This window comes from Oncorhynchus keta, chromosome 8 (assembly GCF_023373465.1).
Source record: "Oncorhynchus keta strain PuntledgeMale-10-30-2019 chromosome 8, Oket_V2, whole genome shotgun sequence".
Lineage (NCBI taxonomy): Eukaryota > Metazoa > Chordata > Actinopteri > Salmoniformes > Salmonidae > Oncorhynchus > Oncorhynchus keta.
The window spans coordinates 25,694,786-25,715,332 of NC_068428.1; the positions used below are offsets into that span (position 1 = coordinate 25,694,786).

The 20,547-nt window shown below is 47.3% G+C and overlaps 1 protein-coding gene across 2 annotated transcripts in view; it reads left to right on the plus strand.

The window, feature by feature from the left end:
• Positions 1 to 20,547, plus strand: part of LOC127931385 (probable methyltransferase-like protein 24) — a 48,042-nt gene that overhangs the window by 11,209 nt on the left and 16,286 nt on the right. Inside the window, exons 2-3 of one of the 2 annotated variants that reach the window (XM_052523879.1) lie at positions 12,745 to 12,843; positions 18,331 to 18,476. In XM_052523879.1, coding sequence (XP_052379839.1) covers positions 12,745 to 12,843; positions 18,331 to 18,476 — 245 coding nt within the window. The remainder of the gene's footprint in view (positions 1 to 12,744; positions 12,844 to 18,330; positions 18,477 to 20,547) is intronic. The other variant, XM_052523880.1, reaches the window with a different exon arrangement.

Sequence of the window (20,547 nt, forward strand, 5' to 3'; positions counted from 1 at the left end):
TGACTGGCTTTACCAGTTGTTACTAAATTCATTTGACCTGTATGAAGTCAACATATTATTCTGAACAAAAATACAGTGGGGAGAACAAGTATTTGATACACTGCCGATTTTGCAGGTTTTCCTACTTCTAAAGCATGTAGAGGTCTGTCATTTTTTTTATCATAGGTACACTTAAACTGTGAGAGGCGGAATCTAAAACAAACATCCAGAAAATCACATTGCATGATTTTTAAGAAATTAATTTGCATTTTATTGCATGACATAAGTATTTGATACATCAGAAAAGCAGAACTTAATATTTGGTACAGAAACCTTTGTTTGGAATTACAGAGATCATACGTTTCCTGTAGTTCTTGACCAGGTTTGCACACACTGCAGCAGGGATTTTGGCCCACTCCTCCATACAGACCTTCTCCAGATCCTTCAGGTTTCTGGGCTGTCGCTGGGCAATACGAACTTTCAGCTCCCTCCAAAGATTTTCTATTGGGTTCAGGTCTGGAGACTGGCTAGACCACTCCAGGACCTTGAGATGCTTCTTACGGAGCCACTCCTCAGTTGCCCTGGCTGTGTGTTTCAGGTCGTTGTCATGCTGGAAGACCCAGCCACGACCCATCTTCAATGCTCTTACTGAGGGAAGGAGGTTGTTGGCCAAGATCTCACGATACATGGCCCCATCCATCCTCCCCTCAGTACGGTGCAGTCGTCCTGTCCCCTTTGCAGAAAAGCATCCCCAAAGAATGATGTTTCCACCTCCATGCTTCATGGTTGGGATGGTGTTCTTGGGGTTGTACTCATCCTTCTTCTTCCTCCAAATATGGAGAGTGGAGTTTAGACCAAAAATATCTATTTTTTGTCTCATCAGACCACATGACCTTCTCCATTCCTCCTCTGGATCATCCAGATGGTCATTGGCAAACTTCAGACGGGCCTTGACATGTGCTGGCTTGAGCAGGGGGACCTTGCGTGCGCTGCAGGATTTTAATCCATGACGGCGTAGTGTGTTACTAATGGTTTTCTTTGAGACTGTGGTCCCAGCTCTCTTCAGGTCATTGACCAGGTCCTGCCGTGTAGTTCTGGGCTGATCCCTCACCTTCCTCATGATCATTGATGACCCACGAGGTGAGATCTTGCATGGAGCCCCAGACCGAGGGTGATTGACCGTCATCTTGAACTTCTTCCATTTTCTAATAATTGTGCCAACAGTTGTTGCCTTCTTACCAAGCTGCTTGCCTATTGTCCTGTAGCCCATCCCTGCCTTGTGCAGGTCTACAATGTTATCCCTGATGTCTTTACACAGCTCTCTAGTCTTGGCCATTGTGGAGAGGTTGGAGTCTGTTTGATTGAGTGTGTGGACAGGTGTCTTTTATACAGGTAATGAGTTCAAACAGGTGCAGTTAATACAGGTAATGAGTGGAGAACAGGAGGGCTTCTTATAGAAAAAACGAACAGGTCTGTGAGAGCTGGAACACAAGCATTTCGCTACACTCGCTACACTCGCTCACACTCACAAGCATTTCGCTACACTCGCATTTAACATCTGCTAACCATGTGTATGTGACAAATAAAATTTGATTTGATTTGGAATTCTTACTGGTTGGTAGGTGATCAAAAACTTATGTCATGCATTAAAATGCAAATGAATTACTTAAAAATCATACAATGTGATTTTCTGGATTTTTGTTATAGATTCCATCTCTCACAGTTGAAGTGTACCTATGATAAAAATTACAGACCTCTACATGCTTGGTAAGTAGGAAAACCAGCAAAATCAGCAGTGTATCAAATACTTGTTCTCCCCACTGTATATATGCAACATGTAAAGTGTTGATCCCATGTTTCATGAGCTAAAATCCAAAATCCCAGAAATGTTCCATATGCACAAGAAGCTTATTTCTTTCAAATTTGTGCACAAATTTGTTTAGAATCCCTGTTAGTAAGCATTTCTCCTTTGTCAAGATAATCCATCCACCTGACAGGTGTGGCATATCAAGAAGCTAATTAAATGGCATAATCATTACACAGGTGCACCTTGTGCAGGGGACAATAAAAGGCCACTCTAAAATGTGCAGTTTTGCCAATGCCACAGATGTCTCAAGTTTTGAGGGAGCAATTGGAATGCTGACTGCAGGAATGTCCACCAGAGCTGTTGCCAGAGAATGGAATGTTCATTTCTCTACCATAAGTTGCCTCCAACTTCGTTTTATAGAATTTGGCAGTACGCCCAACCGGCCTCACAACCGCAGACCACATGTAACCAGGCCACCTCAGAACCTCTACATCCGGCTTCTTCACCTGCGGGATTTTACTGTAACTCAGTAAAATATTTTAAATTGTTGCATGTTGCGTTTATATTTTTGTTCAGCATAGATAGAGAGTAAAATAAATGATAGGATGGAGGTTGATTTGGTAGCATATGGATTGCAGTAATGCAAAAGATAGTTAAGAATTTCCATAACATAACATCATGTGAGCAAATGGATTCCAGATGGACTTTTGAATAGAGGGCTATTCTATTAACGATGTCATCTCCAAAGTATTTTGCCCCAACCCATGTAATAGACTATGAAGAGGTTGATTATTGAACCAAATTCACTGTCTGTTGTACAGTGACTCTTATCAGACAAAGGCTCCCACTAAATGTCTAAAACTGCCACGTCCTGAGGGTTGGGGTTAGGGTTGGGGTTAAGTTGGGGCTAGGGTTGAGGGCAGCTCTCACAATGGTCCCTCTCAGACATGCTCATTTTGTTTGGGACATTCCATTAGTTCTCAACCTCCTACAGAGAAAACTGAGGTGAATGGGCGCCATTGACCTACGAAAAGCTAGCTGCCCCCCCCTGGCAACCAACCCCAACCCCCAGATACCTCCTCCACAGTGAACTGTGGGCTTTAAGTCCTCCACAGACACAGGAAGGCACACCAGGTCACCAAAGGTAATCTTTTACACCGGCAACATCACGCTACACTCTCAGAAAGAAAGGTGCTATCTAGGGTCTGAAATGGTTCTTCTGCTGTCCCCATAGGAGAACCCTTTGAATAACCATTTTTGATTCCAAGTAAAACCCTTTTGGGTTCCATGTAGAATCCTTTCCACAGATGGTTCCACTTGGAACCCGAAAGGGTTCTACCTGGAACCAAAAAGAGTTCTCCTATGAGGACGGCCAAAGTGACTTAGTGACTGTAGAGTGTCGGGTCCTTTGTTGTAGAGGTGCCAGAATACAGCCACCACTTCTACGGTTGTGGTTAGGTTGTGGTTAGGTAGACACTATTAGAGACCTGAGTAGCACAGCAGACAAGGAGAGAGTTTTGTTGTTGGTATAAGCTCGCTGTGTTGAAACAGTCAGTCATTTTTACTTTGTTAGGAAGGCTTTCTTACTCTCTCTTGTCTTCTGTGGGGTTTGTCTGCTTAAAGATTTGAAGAGGCAAGTGCTTGGCTGGTAGAGAAAAGAAAGGGATAGAGAGAAAATGAGAGGGAGAGAGAGCAGAGGTGTCATGCACAGAGAATCTAACAGGGCACTTGTCTTGTCTTGTAGTGTGAAGTAGAGGTGCGATGAAGAGAATTTAAAATGTCAAAGTGCATAGTAGAGTAGTGGTGAAGAAATTGAACAAGATGTTCATATATCTCAGATCTAACAAACCCTCTCTCTCTCTACACACAAACCCATCTATCCCTCTCTCACCATCTCTGTCTGTGTCATATGGCACTCAGCAGTACTGTCCATAAGAAATCCAACACAGATGTCATATCTGGGCTTAGGTCCAGGCAGACAGCCAGGGAGCTAGGCAGGGAGGGAGCCAGGCAGGTAGGAAGCCAGGGAGGCAGGAAGCCAGGGAGGCAGGGAGGTAGGAAGCCAGGAGGCAGGGAGGGCGGCAGGCAGGCAGGTAAGAAGCAAAGGAGGCAGGGAGAGCGGCAGGCAGGCAGTCAGGGAGGCAGGCAGGGAGGAAGCCAGGGAGGCAGGCAGGCAGGTAGGAAGCCAGGGAGGTCGGCAGGCAGGCAGGGAGTCAGGTAGGGAGGCACGCAGGGAGGGAGGTAGGTAGGCAGCCAGGGAGGTGGCCAGGGATGCAAATAGTCAGGGAGCACGAGCACGAGCACACACTCACACACGCCCAGATGTTACTTAGGGAGAGTACAGTATGTTTTTTCTTTTAAATCCACTCTGCAGGGAACAGAAATGGAAACGGTGCCTCCCGCCATCCAACACTCCTACAGACGCCTCCATTATCCCCCTTCTCCCTCACTCTCTCCTTCCCCCTGTCCCTGCCATACAGACTATCTCCTCTATCCCCCTTCTCCCTCTCTCCCTCTCTCCCTCTATCCCCTTCTCCCTCCCTCCCTCCTCCCTCCCTCCCTCTCCTCCCTCCCTCTCACTCCCTCCCTATCCCCTTCTCCCTCCCCCTCCCTCTATACCCTTCTCCCTCTCTCCCTCCCTCTATACCCTTCTCCCTAACTCCCTCCCTCTATACCCTCCTCCCTCGCTCCCTTGCTCCCTCCCTCTATCCCCTTCTCCCTCTCTCCCTCCCTCTATCCCTTCTCCCTCTCTCCCTCCCTCTATCCCCTTCTCCCTCTCTCCCTCCCTCTCTCTCTCCCTCCCTCTATCCCCTTCTCCCTCTCTCCCTCCCTCCCTCCCTCTATCCCCTTCTCCCTCTCTCCCTCCCTCTCCCCTTCTCCCTCCCTCTATCCCCTTCTCCCTCCCTCCCTCCCTCTCTCACTCCCTCTCTCTCCCTCCCTCTATCCCCCTTCTCCCTCTCTCCCTCCCTCTATACCCTTCTCCCTCTCTCCCTCCCTCTATACCCTTCTCCCTAACTCCCTCCCTCTATACCCTTCTCCCTCGCTCCCTTGCTCCCTCCCTCTATCCCCTTCTCCCTCTCTCTCCCCCCTCTATCCCCTTCTCCCTCTCTCCCTCCCTCCCCTTCTCCCTCTCCCCCTCCCTATCCCCTTCTCCCTCTCTCCCTCCCTCCCTCCCTCTATCCCCTTCTCCCTCTCTCCCTCCCTCCCCCTTCTCCCCCTCTCCCCTCTCCCTAACTCCCTCCCTCTATTCCCCGTCTCCCTCCCTCTATCCCCTTCTCCCTCGCTCCCTCCCTCTATCCCCTTCTCCCTCTCTCCCCCTCTATCCCCTTCTCCTCTCCCTCCCTCTATCCCCTCCCCTCTCTCCCTCCATCCCCTTCTCCCTAACTCCCTCCCTCTATTACCTTCTCCCTCCCTCTATCCCCTTCTCCCTCCCTCCCTCCCTCCCTCCCTCTCTCCCTCCCTCCCTCCCTTGTCCTCCCTCCCTCCCTCTATCCCCTTCTCCCCTAACTCCCTCCCTCTATTACCTTCTCCCTCTCTCTCCCTCCCTCCCTCCCTCTCTCCCTCCCTCCCTCCCTCCCCCCTCCTCCCTCCCTCCCTCCCTCCCTCCCCCCCTCCCTCCCTCCCTCTATCCCCTTCTCCCTAACTCCCTCCCTCTATTACCTTCTCCCTCTCTCTATCCCCTTCTCCCTCTCTCCCTCTCTCCCTCCCTCTATCCCCTTCTCCCTAACTCCCTCCCTCTATCACCTTCTCCCTCTCTCTATCCCCTTCTCCCTCTCTCCCTCTCTCCCTCTAACCCCTCCTCCCTCCCCCTCCCTCCCTCCCTCCCTCCCTCCCTCTCTCCCTCCCTCTATAACCCCTTCTCCCTCTCTCCCTCCCTCCCTCTATCCCCTTCTCCCTCCGTCACTTTTCCTTTAAACCTAGCTTAATCCCAGTCAGATTATGGTCTTTATTAAAAGGACTAGCGTAATCCTCCCACTTTAATTTGGTTATATTCTCCTGTACACTGAGCTATACACCAGCTCTGAGCTGGGATTGTTGAGACGAAACCAGCCATACCTAAATTAAACCTCAAGGCTGTAATACATGGATTAAGTGTGGCTGGCATATTAATCATTCCTGCAGTTGGCCTATTACTGTATACATTTGCCTACCATTGTCTTACCATTATGAGCAGAACAATTCACCTCAATCCATTTTGATTTCTGAACCCATATTGGTTTTTTATGATATCTATGGAATTCCATTTTCTATGGGTGGGTCCTCAATAAGACCACCACTTTGGCTCTATTTTGCTCTAATCTTATAATAGCCTTAACCCCTTGACCTCCAAGGACCTAACATAAAGTCATGCTACCAGTAGTAGATTCCCATCGAGAGCAGAAGCCCCCTAGGGTTCCAAAATGTTTCTTCGGCTGTCCCCATAGGATAACTATTTTTGGTTCCAGGTAGAACCTTTTTGGTTCCAGGTAGAACCTTTTTGGTTACAGGTAGAACCTTTTTGGTTACAGGTAGAACCTTTTTGGTTCCAGGTAGAACTCTTTTTGGTTCCATTTAGAGAGGATTCTACATGGAACCTAATAGGCTTCTACCTGGAACCAAAAGGGTTGTTTAAAGGGTTTGCCAATGGGGACAGCCAAAGAAACCTTTTAGGTTCTAGATAGCACCCTTTTTCCTAAGATTGTAGTCTTTTGGAGATTGGATTGGAGGGAGGGGGAATGGGGGAGGGGGAGGGAGGGAGGGGGGAAGGGAGGGAGGGAGGGGAAGGGAAGGGAAGGGAAGGGAGGGGGAAGGGAAGGAAGGGAGGGAAGGGAGGGGGGTGATCGAGATGGATGATCTCCTACTTGTAAAAAATAAAGAGGGATAAATCAACAGAAGATAATAACAGTGTGTGTGACATTGGCCCAGAACGCTAAGCAAGGCTAAATACTGTACTGAAAAACAACAGGCTGGGATGTGTTTGTAATAATATATTTCCTGAATTCAATTTCAACAGCAGCAGGCACCCCAAACTCATTTAAACCAAATGTTTTGTTGAAAAGAGACACCCGGTGAGTTGAAGTTTTAACAGGTGGATGGAGGCAGCTAATAGGCTGTGGGAGAGATGATGTCCCCACACCGCATGTTTAGGATTGGCTATAATGCCCACCCAAAACCTCCCTCCGTACTAAACCAATTTGCACAACCCAAAGAGGAGGGGGGGGACTTGTTATCCCACCTGTTCTGTTGAAGATGCCAGGCAGTGTAACAGCAGGTACCAGACCTGGACCAGACCTGGACCATGTCCAGCAGACAGACAGAGCAGACTTGGCATCTCAGTGCCTGTATGTATCATGGTGTCTTCAGCTATGCAGACAGTTCACCTTTAGCTTTCACTTATACTGTACAGCAGACACAGACCTTCTGATTTCTGTTCAGTTCTACCCCTCTGGGCACAGACATCAGTTCAGAGTCTAGTTTGATTTACTTTTCAAGAACAAAATGTAACCATCTCATTGGATTTAGGGTCAAATGTGAGTGACACAAATGACCAAAAAAACACACACAAATGACCTAAACTCCTTTAAGTGTATGACTTTTTGCAAATCCAATCAGTTTTCCACATTGATTCAACATCATCACATAGATTTGTTTTTGTTCATATGATGTGGAAACAGTTCATTCAACCAGTTTGTGCCCAGTGGGACTTCACATTTCCAGAACTTGTAGATAAGGCCATATCAGATATGTAGAAACTTCTCCTTCTCTCTCTCTCAAATAAAATCAAACTTTATTTGTCACATGCGCCGAATACAACAAGTGTAGACCTTACCGTGAAATGCTTACTTACAAGCTTCCTTATTTACTAAATAAACTGAAGTACAAAATGATAAAAAGTAACACAATAAAATAACAACAACGAGTCTATATGCAGGGAGTACTGGTACTGAGTCAATGTGCGGGTGTACAGGTTAGAGGTCATTTGTACATGTAGGTAGGGGTGAAGTGACAATAAACAGTGAGTAGCAGCAGTGTAAAAACAAAGGGGGTGTTAATGTAAATATTTCAGCTGGTCATTTTATTCATTGTTCAGCAGTCTTATGGCTCGGGGTGGAAGCTGTTAAGGAGCCTTTTGGTCCTAGACTTGGTGCTCCACTACCACTTGCCATGCGGTAAGCAGAGAGAACAGTCTATGACTTGGGTGACTGGAGACTCTGACAATATTTTGGGCTTTCCTCTGACACGCCTGGTATAGAGGTCCTGGATGGCAGGAAGCTTGGCCCCAGTGATGTACTGGGCCGTACACACTACCCTCTTTAGCGCCTTACGGTCAGATGCTGAGCAGTTGCCATACCAGGTGGTGATGCAACCGGTCAGGATGCTCTCGATGGTACAGCTGTTGAACTTTTGAGGTTCTGGGAACCCATACCAAATCTTTTCAGTCTCCTGAGGGGGAAAAGGTGTTGTCTTGCCCTCTTCACAACTGTATTGATGTGTTTAGAGCATGATAATTCATTGGTGATGTGGACACCAAAGAACTTGAAACTCTCGACCCGCTCCACTACAGCCTTTTCCTGTAGTCCATGATCAGCTCATTTGTCTTGATCACATTGAGGGAGAGGTTGTTCTCCTGGCACCACACTGCCAGGTCTCTGACCTCCTCCCTATAGGCTGTCTCATCGTTGTCGGTGATCAGGCCTACCACTGTTGTGTTGTCAGCAAACTTAATGATGGTGTTGGAGTCGTGTTTGGCCACACAGTTGTGGGTGAACAGAGAGTACAGGAGGGGACTAAGCACACTCCCTGAGGGGCCCCAGTGTTGAGGATCAGCGTGGCAGACATGTTGTTACCTACCTTTACCGCCTGGGGTGACCCGTCAGGAAGTCCAGGATCAGTTGCAGAGGGAGGGGTTTAGTCCCAGGGTCCTTATCTTAGTGATGAGCTTCGTGGGCACTATGGTGTTGAACACTGAGCTGTAGTCGATGAACAGCATTCTCACGTGTTCCTTTTGTCCAGGTGGGAAAGGGCATTGTGGAATAAGAGTAGATTACAATTATTGTTCCTCCACTCTCCACCTCCTCACTCTCTACCTCACCACCCTTCTACCCCTTCACTCCTCTACCCACCACCCCTCTACCCCTTCACCCCTCTACCTCACCACCCTTCTACCCCTTCACTCCTCTACCCCTTCACCCCTCTACCCACCCTACCCCTCTTCACCCCTCTATCAGTTCTAGGGATTATTTATGGTTAGCCCGTCTGTCTCGCTGCTCAGTGCTCACACCTCTGAAGGGCAGGCCACTGAAAAAGGCATAACCTTTTCTCCCACTCTCCATGACTCACCAATTGTAAACCTGCCAAGACAACCTTGAGCTAACATGACTGTTGAAGTCTTTCACCACGTTACCTAACACACTGGCATAGAACTACCTCCCTGAGGAGGAACTGAGTGCCCAAACATTTCTTCAGTTACAGAGTGAATAGAAATCTGTGAGTAGTATAGTTTGACTGTCTTCATTTTCTTCCTGCAAACTACGCCTGCTAGCCTACCAGCACACATTTATACCACAGTAGTGGGTCTGGGAAAGATCTGATAGATAGAGATTAAGGACTGAGAGCAGAGAGAGAGAGAGCAGATGATACTCTGCCTCAGTCTGATTAACTGAGGTGTCCTGGAGGTGTTGATGGCTTGTTGCTGCTCCACTGATCAGCGGATCTAACAGTAATCCCATCACCACACAGCAGTCTCACACACACACACACACACACACACACACACACACACACACACACACACACACACACACACACACACACACACACACACACACACACACACACACACACACACACACACACACACACACACACACACACACACACACACACACACACACACACCTGCAGGCAGAAACAAGTTGAGAACGTCAAGCCTGGGTAACATCACATTGAAGCCAGGATCTGATGCTGTGACCAGGTTTTTACATTTTTTATTATATCTTCTATTGTTACAGGAGCCCCTTCTGAAGAGACTGTAGGGACACATCTCAACGGAATCACTCTGTCTCTCTGTGTCTGTCTCTCTGTGTCTGTCTCTCTGTGTCTGTCTCTCTGTGTCTGTCTCTCTGTGTCTGTCTCTCTGTGTCTGTCTCTCTGTGTCTGTCAGGGTATGTTCTGTCTGATTTAGAGCATCCAGGTGTGTGTGATGAGAAAAACTCCCTGCCCAAGCAATTACATTTCCTCATCAAATAAGAACAAGGGAAAGAAGGAAATCAGAACACGACATTACTGGGGGGCTGGAATACATTACAGTGTTGGGTCCTCTAAGGTAATTCTTCTCAGAAGGGTAATTAAAACCGAAGGCAGATTCTCATTCTCTGAAAGCAGTCACACACCTCCACCCCTGGCCAAATGGCTCATAATCCACCCATCCCTGATCCCCAGTTAAATACCCAACCCAAATATTTCCCTGTTAATCTGTGGGTGTCAGGGCCTGATGTTCACTGATGTTCAGTCCACGACAGGTGGCTTTCACAGGGGCTTCAGGCTGAGGGAGGGGCTATAAACTGAGGGAGGGGCTATACACTGAGGGAGGGGCTATATCAATCAATCAAATGTATTTATAAAGCCCTTCTTACATCAGCTAATGTCACAAAGTGCTGTACAGAAACCCCGCCTAAAACCCAAAACAGCAAGCAATGCAGGTGTAGAAGCACAGTGGCTAGGAAAAACTCCCTAGAAAGGCTGGAACCGAGGAAGAAACCTAGAGAGGAACCAGGCTCTGAGGGGTGTTGATGTATAGTGTAGTCTGGTCCCAGATCTCTGTGTTGATGTATAGTGTAGTCTGGTCCCAGATCACTGTGTTGATGTATAGTGTAGTCTGGTCCCAGATCTGTGTTGATGTATAGTGTAGTCTGGTCTCAGATTTCTGTGCTGTTTTTCTCCATGGTAATTGTCGTGCTTTCGAATGGTAGGCCTAGTAGTAGGAATGGCTTACTGCAGACAGAGCTAAAAGGCTTGCATGCTGAAAGCTTCATAGCACCAGCCCAGCATCACAAGTGAGGGATTTTCAGTAGAAAAGCTCAGGGGTGAAGGCAATATGATTTGACAGAGATGAGAGGGTCTGCAATCTCCTGAGCCACTGTAACCCCCATCCTCCTCTTCTTCTCTCTCTTCTTCTTTCTGTCTCTCCCTCTTTCTCAATCTTCTTCTCCCCCTCTCTCTCTCTCTCTCTGCCTCCCCCTCTACCTCCCTCCCTCCCTCTTCTACTCCTGTTCTGACTAATTGCCCAATTATGTTTTTGTGTCTTTTCTCCCTCCGAGCTCTGCTTAATGAAACACTATCACACAGGGACAGAGGAAATCACAAGCAGAAAAACAAGAGAAACAGATATGAAAAACAAACAAAGAAAAACCTAGAAAGGAATGGCGGCCACACCAATAATATCTGCTGGCCTGCATACATTATTTATGATCACACATCATTACTGAAATCATTTCAACCTGAGACGGGGGCGGACAGACTGACATTCTGATGGTTTGACAGAGGAAATCGATGATTCGTTGAATTACTAACAGAGAAGAACAGCAGGGGTTAATAACCTCTATACTCAACATGAGCCTGTCCGCACAATTTGACTTGGTTAAACTAGCAGCAGGAATATCTAAGATGGCCTGTCATAGAGAAAGCTGTTGCTGAGCTGAGACAAATGAAATTGTCACAGAGGTGAGTTATAAACAACCTCTTGGTCTAGGTTGACAGGAGAAATGGCAGAAAACATTTCATTCTCATTCCCGTTACAAATGTACAGCACTAGAGTGAAGGATTGGATTCCAGCGGGGTTGTTCTGTCTTTCTCTTTTGTAGAAGGGACAAGGTTGAGGATTGTAAACAAATGTGTCTGGAACATGTTCTGTTGAAACCCTTTGAGAAGGGAAAAGGGTCAGGAAGGAAGAGAAAGATAGGAAGAAGGGGGAACAAGAGCGGAAAATATAAGGAGCGATGGGGAAAGTAGACACACATGGTTCTAGGCTAGGGCCATATGAGGGGTAGAGCAAAGGAAACAGAAAGAGAGACAGACAGGGAGAGAGAAAGTAAAAGCAAACAGAAACGATTAGAAAGAGACAGAGCAAGAGCAAATGTATATGGATTGAAGAGAGAGGAGAAAAACACTGAACTGCATACTTTGATCTAAACACTCCCTGACGTCATTGAGAGGTTCTGCACTGACAGTCTGACAGATGTGGCCTAAGCAGTGAGTCTAACCCAAATGGCACCCTATTCCCTTTATAGTGCACTACTTTTGTCCAAGGTCCATAACGTTCTGGTCAAAGTAGTGCACTATGTAGTATAGGTGCCATTTGGGACTAGCCCATAGTCCTGTGGTCCAGCTGCGCCTGAGAGGGGAGAACATCAACATCACCATGTATTAGTGTGCAGTTACCACACATGACAACACATGCACACTCTAATACTGTCCACATGAAAACACAGGAAGGGAACACAGACAATTGACAATGACATGATCCAGTTATCATCAGCCTATCATTATAGTTAAATAACCCAGCACCAGCAGTCATTAACAGTGGTCACAGTGTTTGACCCATGCAATTACAGTGCAAACACAACCACACTATAGGATGTACTTCTCTAGTTGTCCAATGTGGGGATTGATTGCTGGAACACAGCGATTCTCTCTCTCTCTCTCTCTCTCTCTCTCTCTCTCTCTCTCTCTCTCTCTCTCTCTCTCTCTCTCTCTCTCTCTCTCTCTCTCTCTCTCTCTCTCTCTCTCTCTCTCTCTCTCTCTCTCTCTCTCTCTCTCTCTCTCTCTCTCTCTCTCTCTCTCTCTCTCTCTCTCTCTCTCTCTCTCTCTCTCTCTCTCTCTCTCTCTCTCTCTCTCTCTCTCTCTCTCTCTCTCTCTCTCTCTCTCTCTCTCTCTCTCTCTCTCTCTCTCTCTCATTCATGTGTCCTGTTCCTTCTCAGTCTGCCAGGTGGCACATAGAACTGGAGCCGTGGGCCAGTGACAACCACTCCCTGGAGGAGGAAGCACGGAGGTTCCTCAGCTACATCACTACACCACAGGTGGGTCACACTCAGTCAATGCCTGTGTCTCAAATGGCACCCTACTTCCTATAGTTCTCTACCTTGGACCAGGGCTCTAGTCAAAAGGACTACACTTTATAGGGAATGGGGTACCATTTGGGGCTCACACAATGTTATTACATGTCATATCTGTACAATATTCAGATATACACAGATACATGCAGTGTACATGTTAACATAATACAAGTGCAGTGAATGAATATTGTAGATACTGTATCTGATCTAGATTATAAAGCCAGATGGAGTGTCCTGTTTCTAGAACGTTGCACTGTTTAGAATCGGGGAGGAGACCAAAGTGGCTGCAGGACCATGTGACTGTTCTCAAATTGCACCATAGTCACTGTAGTGCACTACTTAGTGGTGCACTGTGTTGGGAATAGGGTGCCATTTGGGACACTGAATGGTTATTCAAATTAGCTGCTGCTGTGGAGGCTGACTTGAACTAAAGCTTCTATAGATGATTCAGTACAGTACTTTGTCATGCCAGTCAGAGTTGCATAAAGGTCTAACTGGTAAATAAACAGAGAATAACCAACTCTAACTGCAAACAAAGCACCCTTTTCATATTATGCTCATTGAAAAAGATGTTGTCTTGCTTGACAGCTCACACATGGGTCATTACTCTAATGATTACCATAGAGATGGCATTCTGATTTGTCTGATTCGTCTGATTCGTCTGGTTCCTACTACATCAATGAGAGGATCTTGCCTTGTTAGATTGTCTGTGCCATAGGAAATAACAACCAATCGATTGAAACGTTGTTGTGTTGTGTGAGGATGAAGATTGAGAGAAAAAGACAAACTTGGCTTTATGTCCTTGTGTCTTACAGTCAGCAAAATATGCTCTGTGTGATGGAGGCTTCAGCATCGGTGAAGGTGTTTAAATGGTACATCGGATCCTTGCTAACAGTCCAAGTATTTTCTGATAATGAAGGCATTCAAATTAAGTTAAGAAACATTGGCAACTTATTATCTTGTCTTTCATATACTGTGGGCCTACAGCCCTTCTAATAATAAACATCTACTCTATATCTAGCATAGCAGGCATGCTGCTCATAATGAATAAGCCTATGGGGAGTGTGTGTGTGTGTGTGTGTGTGCGAGGGGGTGTGTGTGGATGGAGGGGTGGTTGTTTGTGTGGGTGGAGGGAAGGGTGCGTGAAGGCGGGTAGTTGGGGGTGAGTCATCCATCATCTACACTGACAGGCGGAGAGGGAGTTGCCATGGAGATTACAGTGTACCTCAGCAGTAATTCTGACTGACGTCGTGGTTGGCAGAACTCAGCCTCTGAGAGAGACACGCTGCACTGGGATTGTGCAATGAATAGAATTACACACACATACATACTGCATAAACACACACACATATACACTGAGTGTACAAAACATTAGGAACACCTTCTCTTTCCATGACATGACCAAGTTAATCCAGGTGAAAGCTAAGATCTCTTATTGATGTCACCTGTTAAATCCACTTCAATCAGTGTCGATGAAGAGGAGGAGACGGGTTAAAGAAGGATTTTTAAGCCTTGAGACAATTGAGACATGGATTGTGTATGTGCAAATCAGAGGGTGAATGGGCAAGACAAAATATCCCCTAGAACAGGGGATGGTAGTAGGTACCAGGCACACCGGTTTGAGTGTGTCAAGAACTGGAACGCTGCTGGGTTTTTCACACTCAACAGTTTCCTATGTGTATCAAGAATGGTCCACCCACCCAAAGGACATCCAGACAACTTGACATAACTGTGAGAAGCATTGGAGTCAACAATTTTGGCACCTTGTAGAGTCCATGTCCTGACGAATGGAGGCTGTTCTGAGGGCAAAGTGGTGGGGTGCAACTTAATATTAGGAAGGTGTTCCTCATGTTTTGTTCACTCAGTATATATACACACACACACACACACACGCACACGCACACACACGCACACACACACACACACACACACACACACACACACACACACACACACACACACACACACACACACACACAAGCAAACAAACACACACACACACACACACGATTGATAAATATAATATTTTGCAGTGTTGCAGTGTATTCAAAATGACAACAAAGTGTCACAACCTCTCTGTACAGAGTAGATTCATCATAGCTCACGATATAGAAAGAATACTGATGCAGTAAAACACTTGTTCAGATGAACAACAATGATGGGCCAATACTGTTCAATACCCAAATCAAATCAAAGTTTATTTGTCAAGTGCGCTGGATACAACAGGTGTAGACCTTACAGTTAAATGCTTACTTCCAGGCTCTAACCAATAGTGCAAAAAAGGTATTAGGTGAACAATGGGTAGGTAAAGAAATAAAACAACAGTAAAAAGACAGGCTATATACAGTAGCGAGGCTATAAAAGTAGCGAGGCTACATACAGACACTGGTTAGTCAGGCTGATTGAGGTAGTATGTACATGTAGATATGGTTAAAGTGACTATGCACATATGATGAACAGAGAGTAGCAGTCATGTAAAAGAGGGGTTGGCGGGTGGTGGGACACAATGCAGATAGCCCGGTTAGTCAATGTGCGGGAGCACTGGTTGCTCGGCCCAATTGAGGGAGTATGTACATGAATGTATAGTTAAAGTGACTATGCATATATAATAAACAGAGAGTAGCAGCAGTGTAAAAGAGGGGTTGGGGGGGGGGGCCACACAATGCAAATAGTCCGGGTAGCCATTTGATTACCTGTTCAAGAGTCTTATGGCTTGGGGGTAAAACTGTTGAGAAGCCTTTTTGTCCTAGACTTAGCACTCCTGTACCGCTTGCCATGCGGTAGTAGAGAGAACAGTCTATGACTGGGGTGGCTGAGGTCTTTGACCATTTTTAGGGCCTTCCTCCGACACTGCCTGGTGTAGAGGTCCTGGATGGCAGGCAGCTTAGCACCAGTGATGTACTGGGCTGTACGCACTACCCTCTGTAGTTCCTTGCGGCCAGAGGCTGAGCAATTAATTTACCAGGCAGTGATGCAACCAGTCAGGATGTTCTCTATGTTACAGTTGTAGAACCTTTTGAGGATATTTTTAGTTTCCTGAGGGGAATAGGCTTTGTGTGCCCTCTCCATGACTGTCTTGGTGTGTTTGGACCATTCTAGTTCGTTGGTGATGTGGACACCAAGGAACTTGAAGCTCTCAAACTGCTCCACTACAGCCCCGTCGATGAGAATGGGGGTGTGCTCGGTCCTCCTTTTCCTGTAGTCCACAATCATGTCCTTAGTCTTGGTTACGTTGAGGGAAAGGTTGTTATTCAGGCACCACACGGCCAGGTCTCTAACTTCCTCCCTAAAGGCTGTCTCCTCGTTGTTGGTGATCAGGCCTACCACTGTTGTGTCGTCTGCAAACTTAATGATGGTGTTGGAGTCACTCTTGGCCATGCAGTTGTGGATGAACAGGAGTACAGGAGGGGACTGAGCATGCACCCCTGGTGTTGAGGATCAGCGTGGCAGATGTGTTGCTACCTATACCACACACTTTTGCTGGTTATGCAATTATGAACCGCTACAGCACATAACCAACCACATTATGAACTTCAACAGCAAAGCAAAATCTTCCAATACAACAGAATCATCACTACCACAGCCAGTACATGGATGGATAAAGGGCTGTTTAAAATTCTATTCCATTCGGTATTTTATGTTTTTGGTATGGCTCTTTTTACAATGTCTTTGTTACGTCCTGCCTTCCTTTTATGTCATAAGCTCTGTTAGGAGAGGCCAAATGGCATATTCATCTCTATGGATAAATGTTTCTCTTCTAAAGATTGAAGCAGTCGGAAACAAGACATTCCAAAGCCTTATGACATCACAAAGAGAAAGAACGCCCCTAAAGATTCTAGACTCCTTACAGATAGGAAACATTTGTCCATTATTTTTTGTGGCATGGGAAAGAATGCAGAAATGTCAACAGACTTTGTAAAGGGCAGATGGAGTGGTTAATGAATGCTGTAAGAGACAAATAACAGACATGGATATGGGTCTAGCACAGGATCACTATGATACAATGCAGGAGAGATCAGAACACAGATCAAATCATGGTTTTAGTCAGACTGTTATTAACATGATGGTTCAATGAGGTTGAGAAAGAGAAGGATTAGTCACCGGTCTCTGCAGAGCAGTGGACTGGACAGTATCCCACACAGGGAGCCACACAGCCTAAGCTGCAGATCTGTAAGGGAAAGACATTGTGATTACAGCACATGATCAGTCTCAGTCTCTGTCAATGTCCGCTGGCCCAGTCAGGGTTCAGACAGTCTCTGGAGACAGTAGAGATAAAGCAATCAGACAGCAAACAGTCATAAATCCTGTCTGTTTCAAAACCTCCCACCCACACACTCAGACATTCAGGACGCTCACACACACACACACACACACACACACACACACACACACACACACACACACACACACACACACACACACACACACACACACACACACACACACACACACACACACACACACACACACACACAATTGAATTGTTGACTGGCACTAGCTGAACCTGTCATTCACCTTGGGAAGCGTTTTCTTTCTCCTTTGTCAATGGAATCCTTGAACATTAAGACAAGATGAAGGTGCCCTGTCACTTGTTGTGGGATGGAGAATCATGTTAAGGATGGAGGATGCATTTCTTAACACTAAATCCAATCTTTTCTCCTTTACTGAAACCAAAAGGAAAAGAAGGCGAGGGGTAGAGGAGGAGAAATTGAGAGAGTGCTGCAAGATGAGAAAAAAACATGTTGAAATAGGAATAAGGCACCTGGTGAATGAATCTCAGAATGTGTGTACAGTATGTGGGTGTGTGGTGAACATGTGATGGGACAGGGGCAAGCATAACTATGGTATATGGCGTGGATGATTATAAGGATGGTGATACCAATTCACGATAATGTTAACGATGGTGATGTTGATACCAATTACGATAATGTTAACGATGGTGATGTTGATACCACCACGGCGATAATGTTAACGATGGTGATGTTGATACCAATTGCGATAATGTTTAACGATGGTGATGTTGATACCAATTACGATAATGTTAACGATGGTGATGATGATACCAATTACGATAATGTTAACGATGGTGATGATGATACCAATTACGATAATGGAAATGATGGTGATGATGATGGTCCTTCTGTAGCTCAGTTGGTAGAGCATGGCGCTTTTGTAACGCCAGGGTAGTGGGTTCGATCCCGGGACCACCCATACGTAGAATGTATGCACACATGACTGTAAGTCGCTTTGGATAAAAGCGTCTGCTAAATGGCATATATTATTATTATTATACCAATTACGATAATGGTAACGATGGCGATGATTATAACGATTACGCTAATGACAACGATGGTGATCACAATTACGATAATGATAACGATGGCAATGATAATAATGATGACAATTATATTTTTGGGGACAGGTGTATTAATGACCCCTGTCTACCTACAGGAGTTTTGTGCCCCCCCTTCCCCAGAGAGCCCCGTGGTACAGGGAGGTCAGGAGGGGCCAGAGGGGCGCTGGGCAGTGTGTTTGGACAGCAGGTTCAGCCTGGCACAACGGATACACATCCAACACTGCCGGGTCTACTCTCTAGGGTGAGTACACACACACACAGGCACGCACACACACACACAAACATGCACACGAACGCATACACACCTCCGCATGCACACACACACAGCACGGGCATACACACGCACGCACGCACGCACACACATAGGAACAGCCTGGCCCAAACCAATCACATCATATCTCTGGAGTAAGTGTCAGGTAATCTGGTGGCTATATTGCAGGTTATAAAGGTATTTGACCTTCCAGGAGAGGCTGTGTCCCTGCTGTATTTCCAGGGCGGAGCTGGACTGGCTGGGCTTGGGAGTGGCAACATGGTAGAGTGGAGGGTTAAATAGATTAAACCCCTGGAGGGCCTATTAATGTGGGTGTTGAGAGACCGCACAGGTGTGCTGACAGCTGCAGGGTTGGCAGTAAAGCAGGCTCTGGACACTAAGAGGGAAAGTAAAGGACAGTATAGGAGGGAAGAGGATGGTAGAGGATGGTAGAGGACGGTAGAGGATGGTAGAGGACGGTAGTGGACGGTAGTGGACGGTAGAGGACGGTAGAGGACGGTAGAGGACGGTGGAGGATGGTGGAGGATGGTAGAGGACGGTAGAGGACGGTAGAGGACGGCAGAGGACGGTAGAGGACGGCAGAGGAGGGTAGAGGAGGGTAGAGGACGGCGGAGGACGGTGGAGGACGGTGGAGGACGGTAGAGGATGGTAGAGGACGGTAGAGGACGGTAGAGGACGGTAGAGGACGGTAGAGGAGGGCAGAGGACGGTGGAGGATGGTAGAAGGCGGGTTGAAGGAGTGTAGAAGGTGGGATGGTAGTGGACGGGAGAGGATGGTAGAGGATCTCAGAGGAGGGTAGAGGACGGTAGAGGACGGTAGAGGACGGTAGAGGATGGCAGAGGAGGGTAGAGGACGGTGGAGGACGGTAGAGGACGGTAGTGGACGGTAGTGGACGGTAGTGGGCGGCAGGGACGGTAGAGGGCGGTAGAGGACGGTAGACAGTAGTGACGGTAGTGGACGGTAGAGGACGGTAGAGGACAGGGGGTAGAGGACGGTAGAGACAGTAGTGGACGGTAGAGGACAGTAGTGGACAGTAGTGGACGGTAGAGGACGGTAGAAGGGCAGTTGTAGAGGGTAGAAGAGGACGGTGGAAGGACGGTGGAGAGGGCGGTGGAGGACCGGAGCACGTAGAGGACACGGTAGAGGATGGCAGAGGAGGGGGGTAGAGGACGGTGGAGGATGGTAGAAGGCGGGTTGAAGGCATGTAGAAGGTGGGTAGAAGGCGGAACATGACTTTAGAGGACTTTAGAGGAGGGTAGAGGACGTAGAGGAGGGGTAGAGGACGGTACAGGAGCATAGACGAGGTAGAGGGAGCGTAGAGGACGGTAGAGGATGGTAGAGGACGGTAGAGGGGACGGTAGAGGACGGTAGAGGACAGTAGTGGGCGGTGGGACGGTAGAGGACGGTAGAGACGGTAGAGGACGGTAGAGGATTTGTAGAGGACGGTAGAGGACCGTAGAGGATGGTGAAGGATGGTAGAGGACTGTAGAGGACGGTAGAGGAGGGAAGAGGACGGTAGAGGACGGTAGAGGACGGTAGAGGACGTTAGAGGACGGTAGAGGACTGTAGTGGACGGTAGAGGAGGGTAGAGGACGGTAGAGGACGGTAGAGGACGGCAGAGGAGGGTAGAGGACGGTAGAGGACGGTAGAGGATGGTAGAGGACGGAAGAGGAGGGTAGTGGACAGTGGAGGATGATAAAAGGCGGGTTGAAGGCGGAAGATGACTTTAGAGGACTTTAGAGGAGGGTAGAGGACGTAGAGGAGGGTAGAGGAGGGTAGAGGACGGTACAGGAGCATAGACGAGGGTAGAGGAGCGTAGAGGACAGTAGAGGTTAGAGTACGTAGAGGAGGGTAGAGGAGGGTAGTGGAGCGGAGAAGACAGTAGAGGAGGTTAGAGGACGGTGGAGGATGGTAGAGGAGAGTAGAGGACGGTAGAGGAGAGTAGAGGACGGTAGAGGAGAGTAGAGGACGGTAGAGGACGGTAGAGGAGGGCAGAGGACGGTAGAGGAGAGTAGAGGAGAGTAGAGGACGGTAGAGGAGA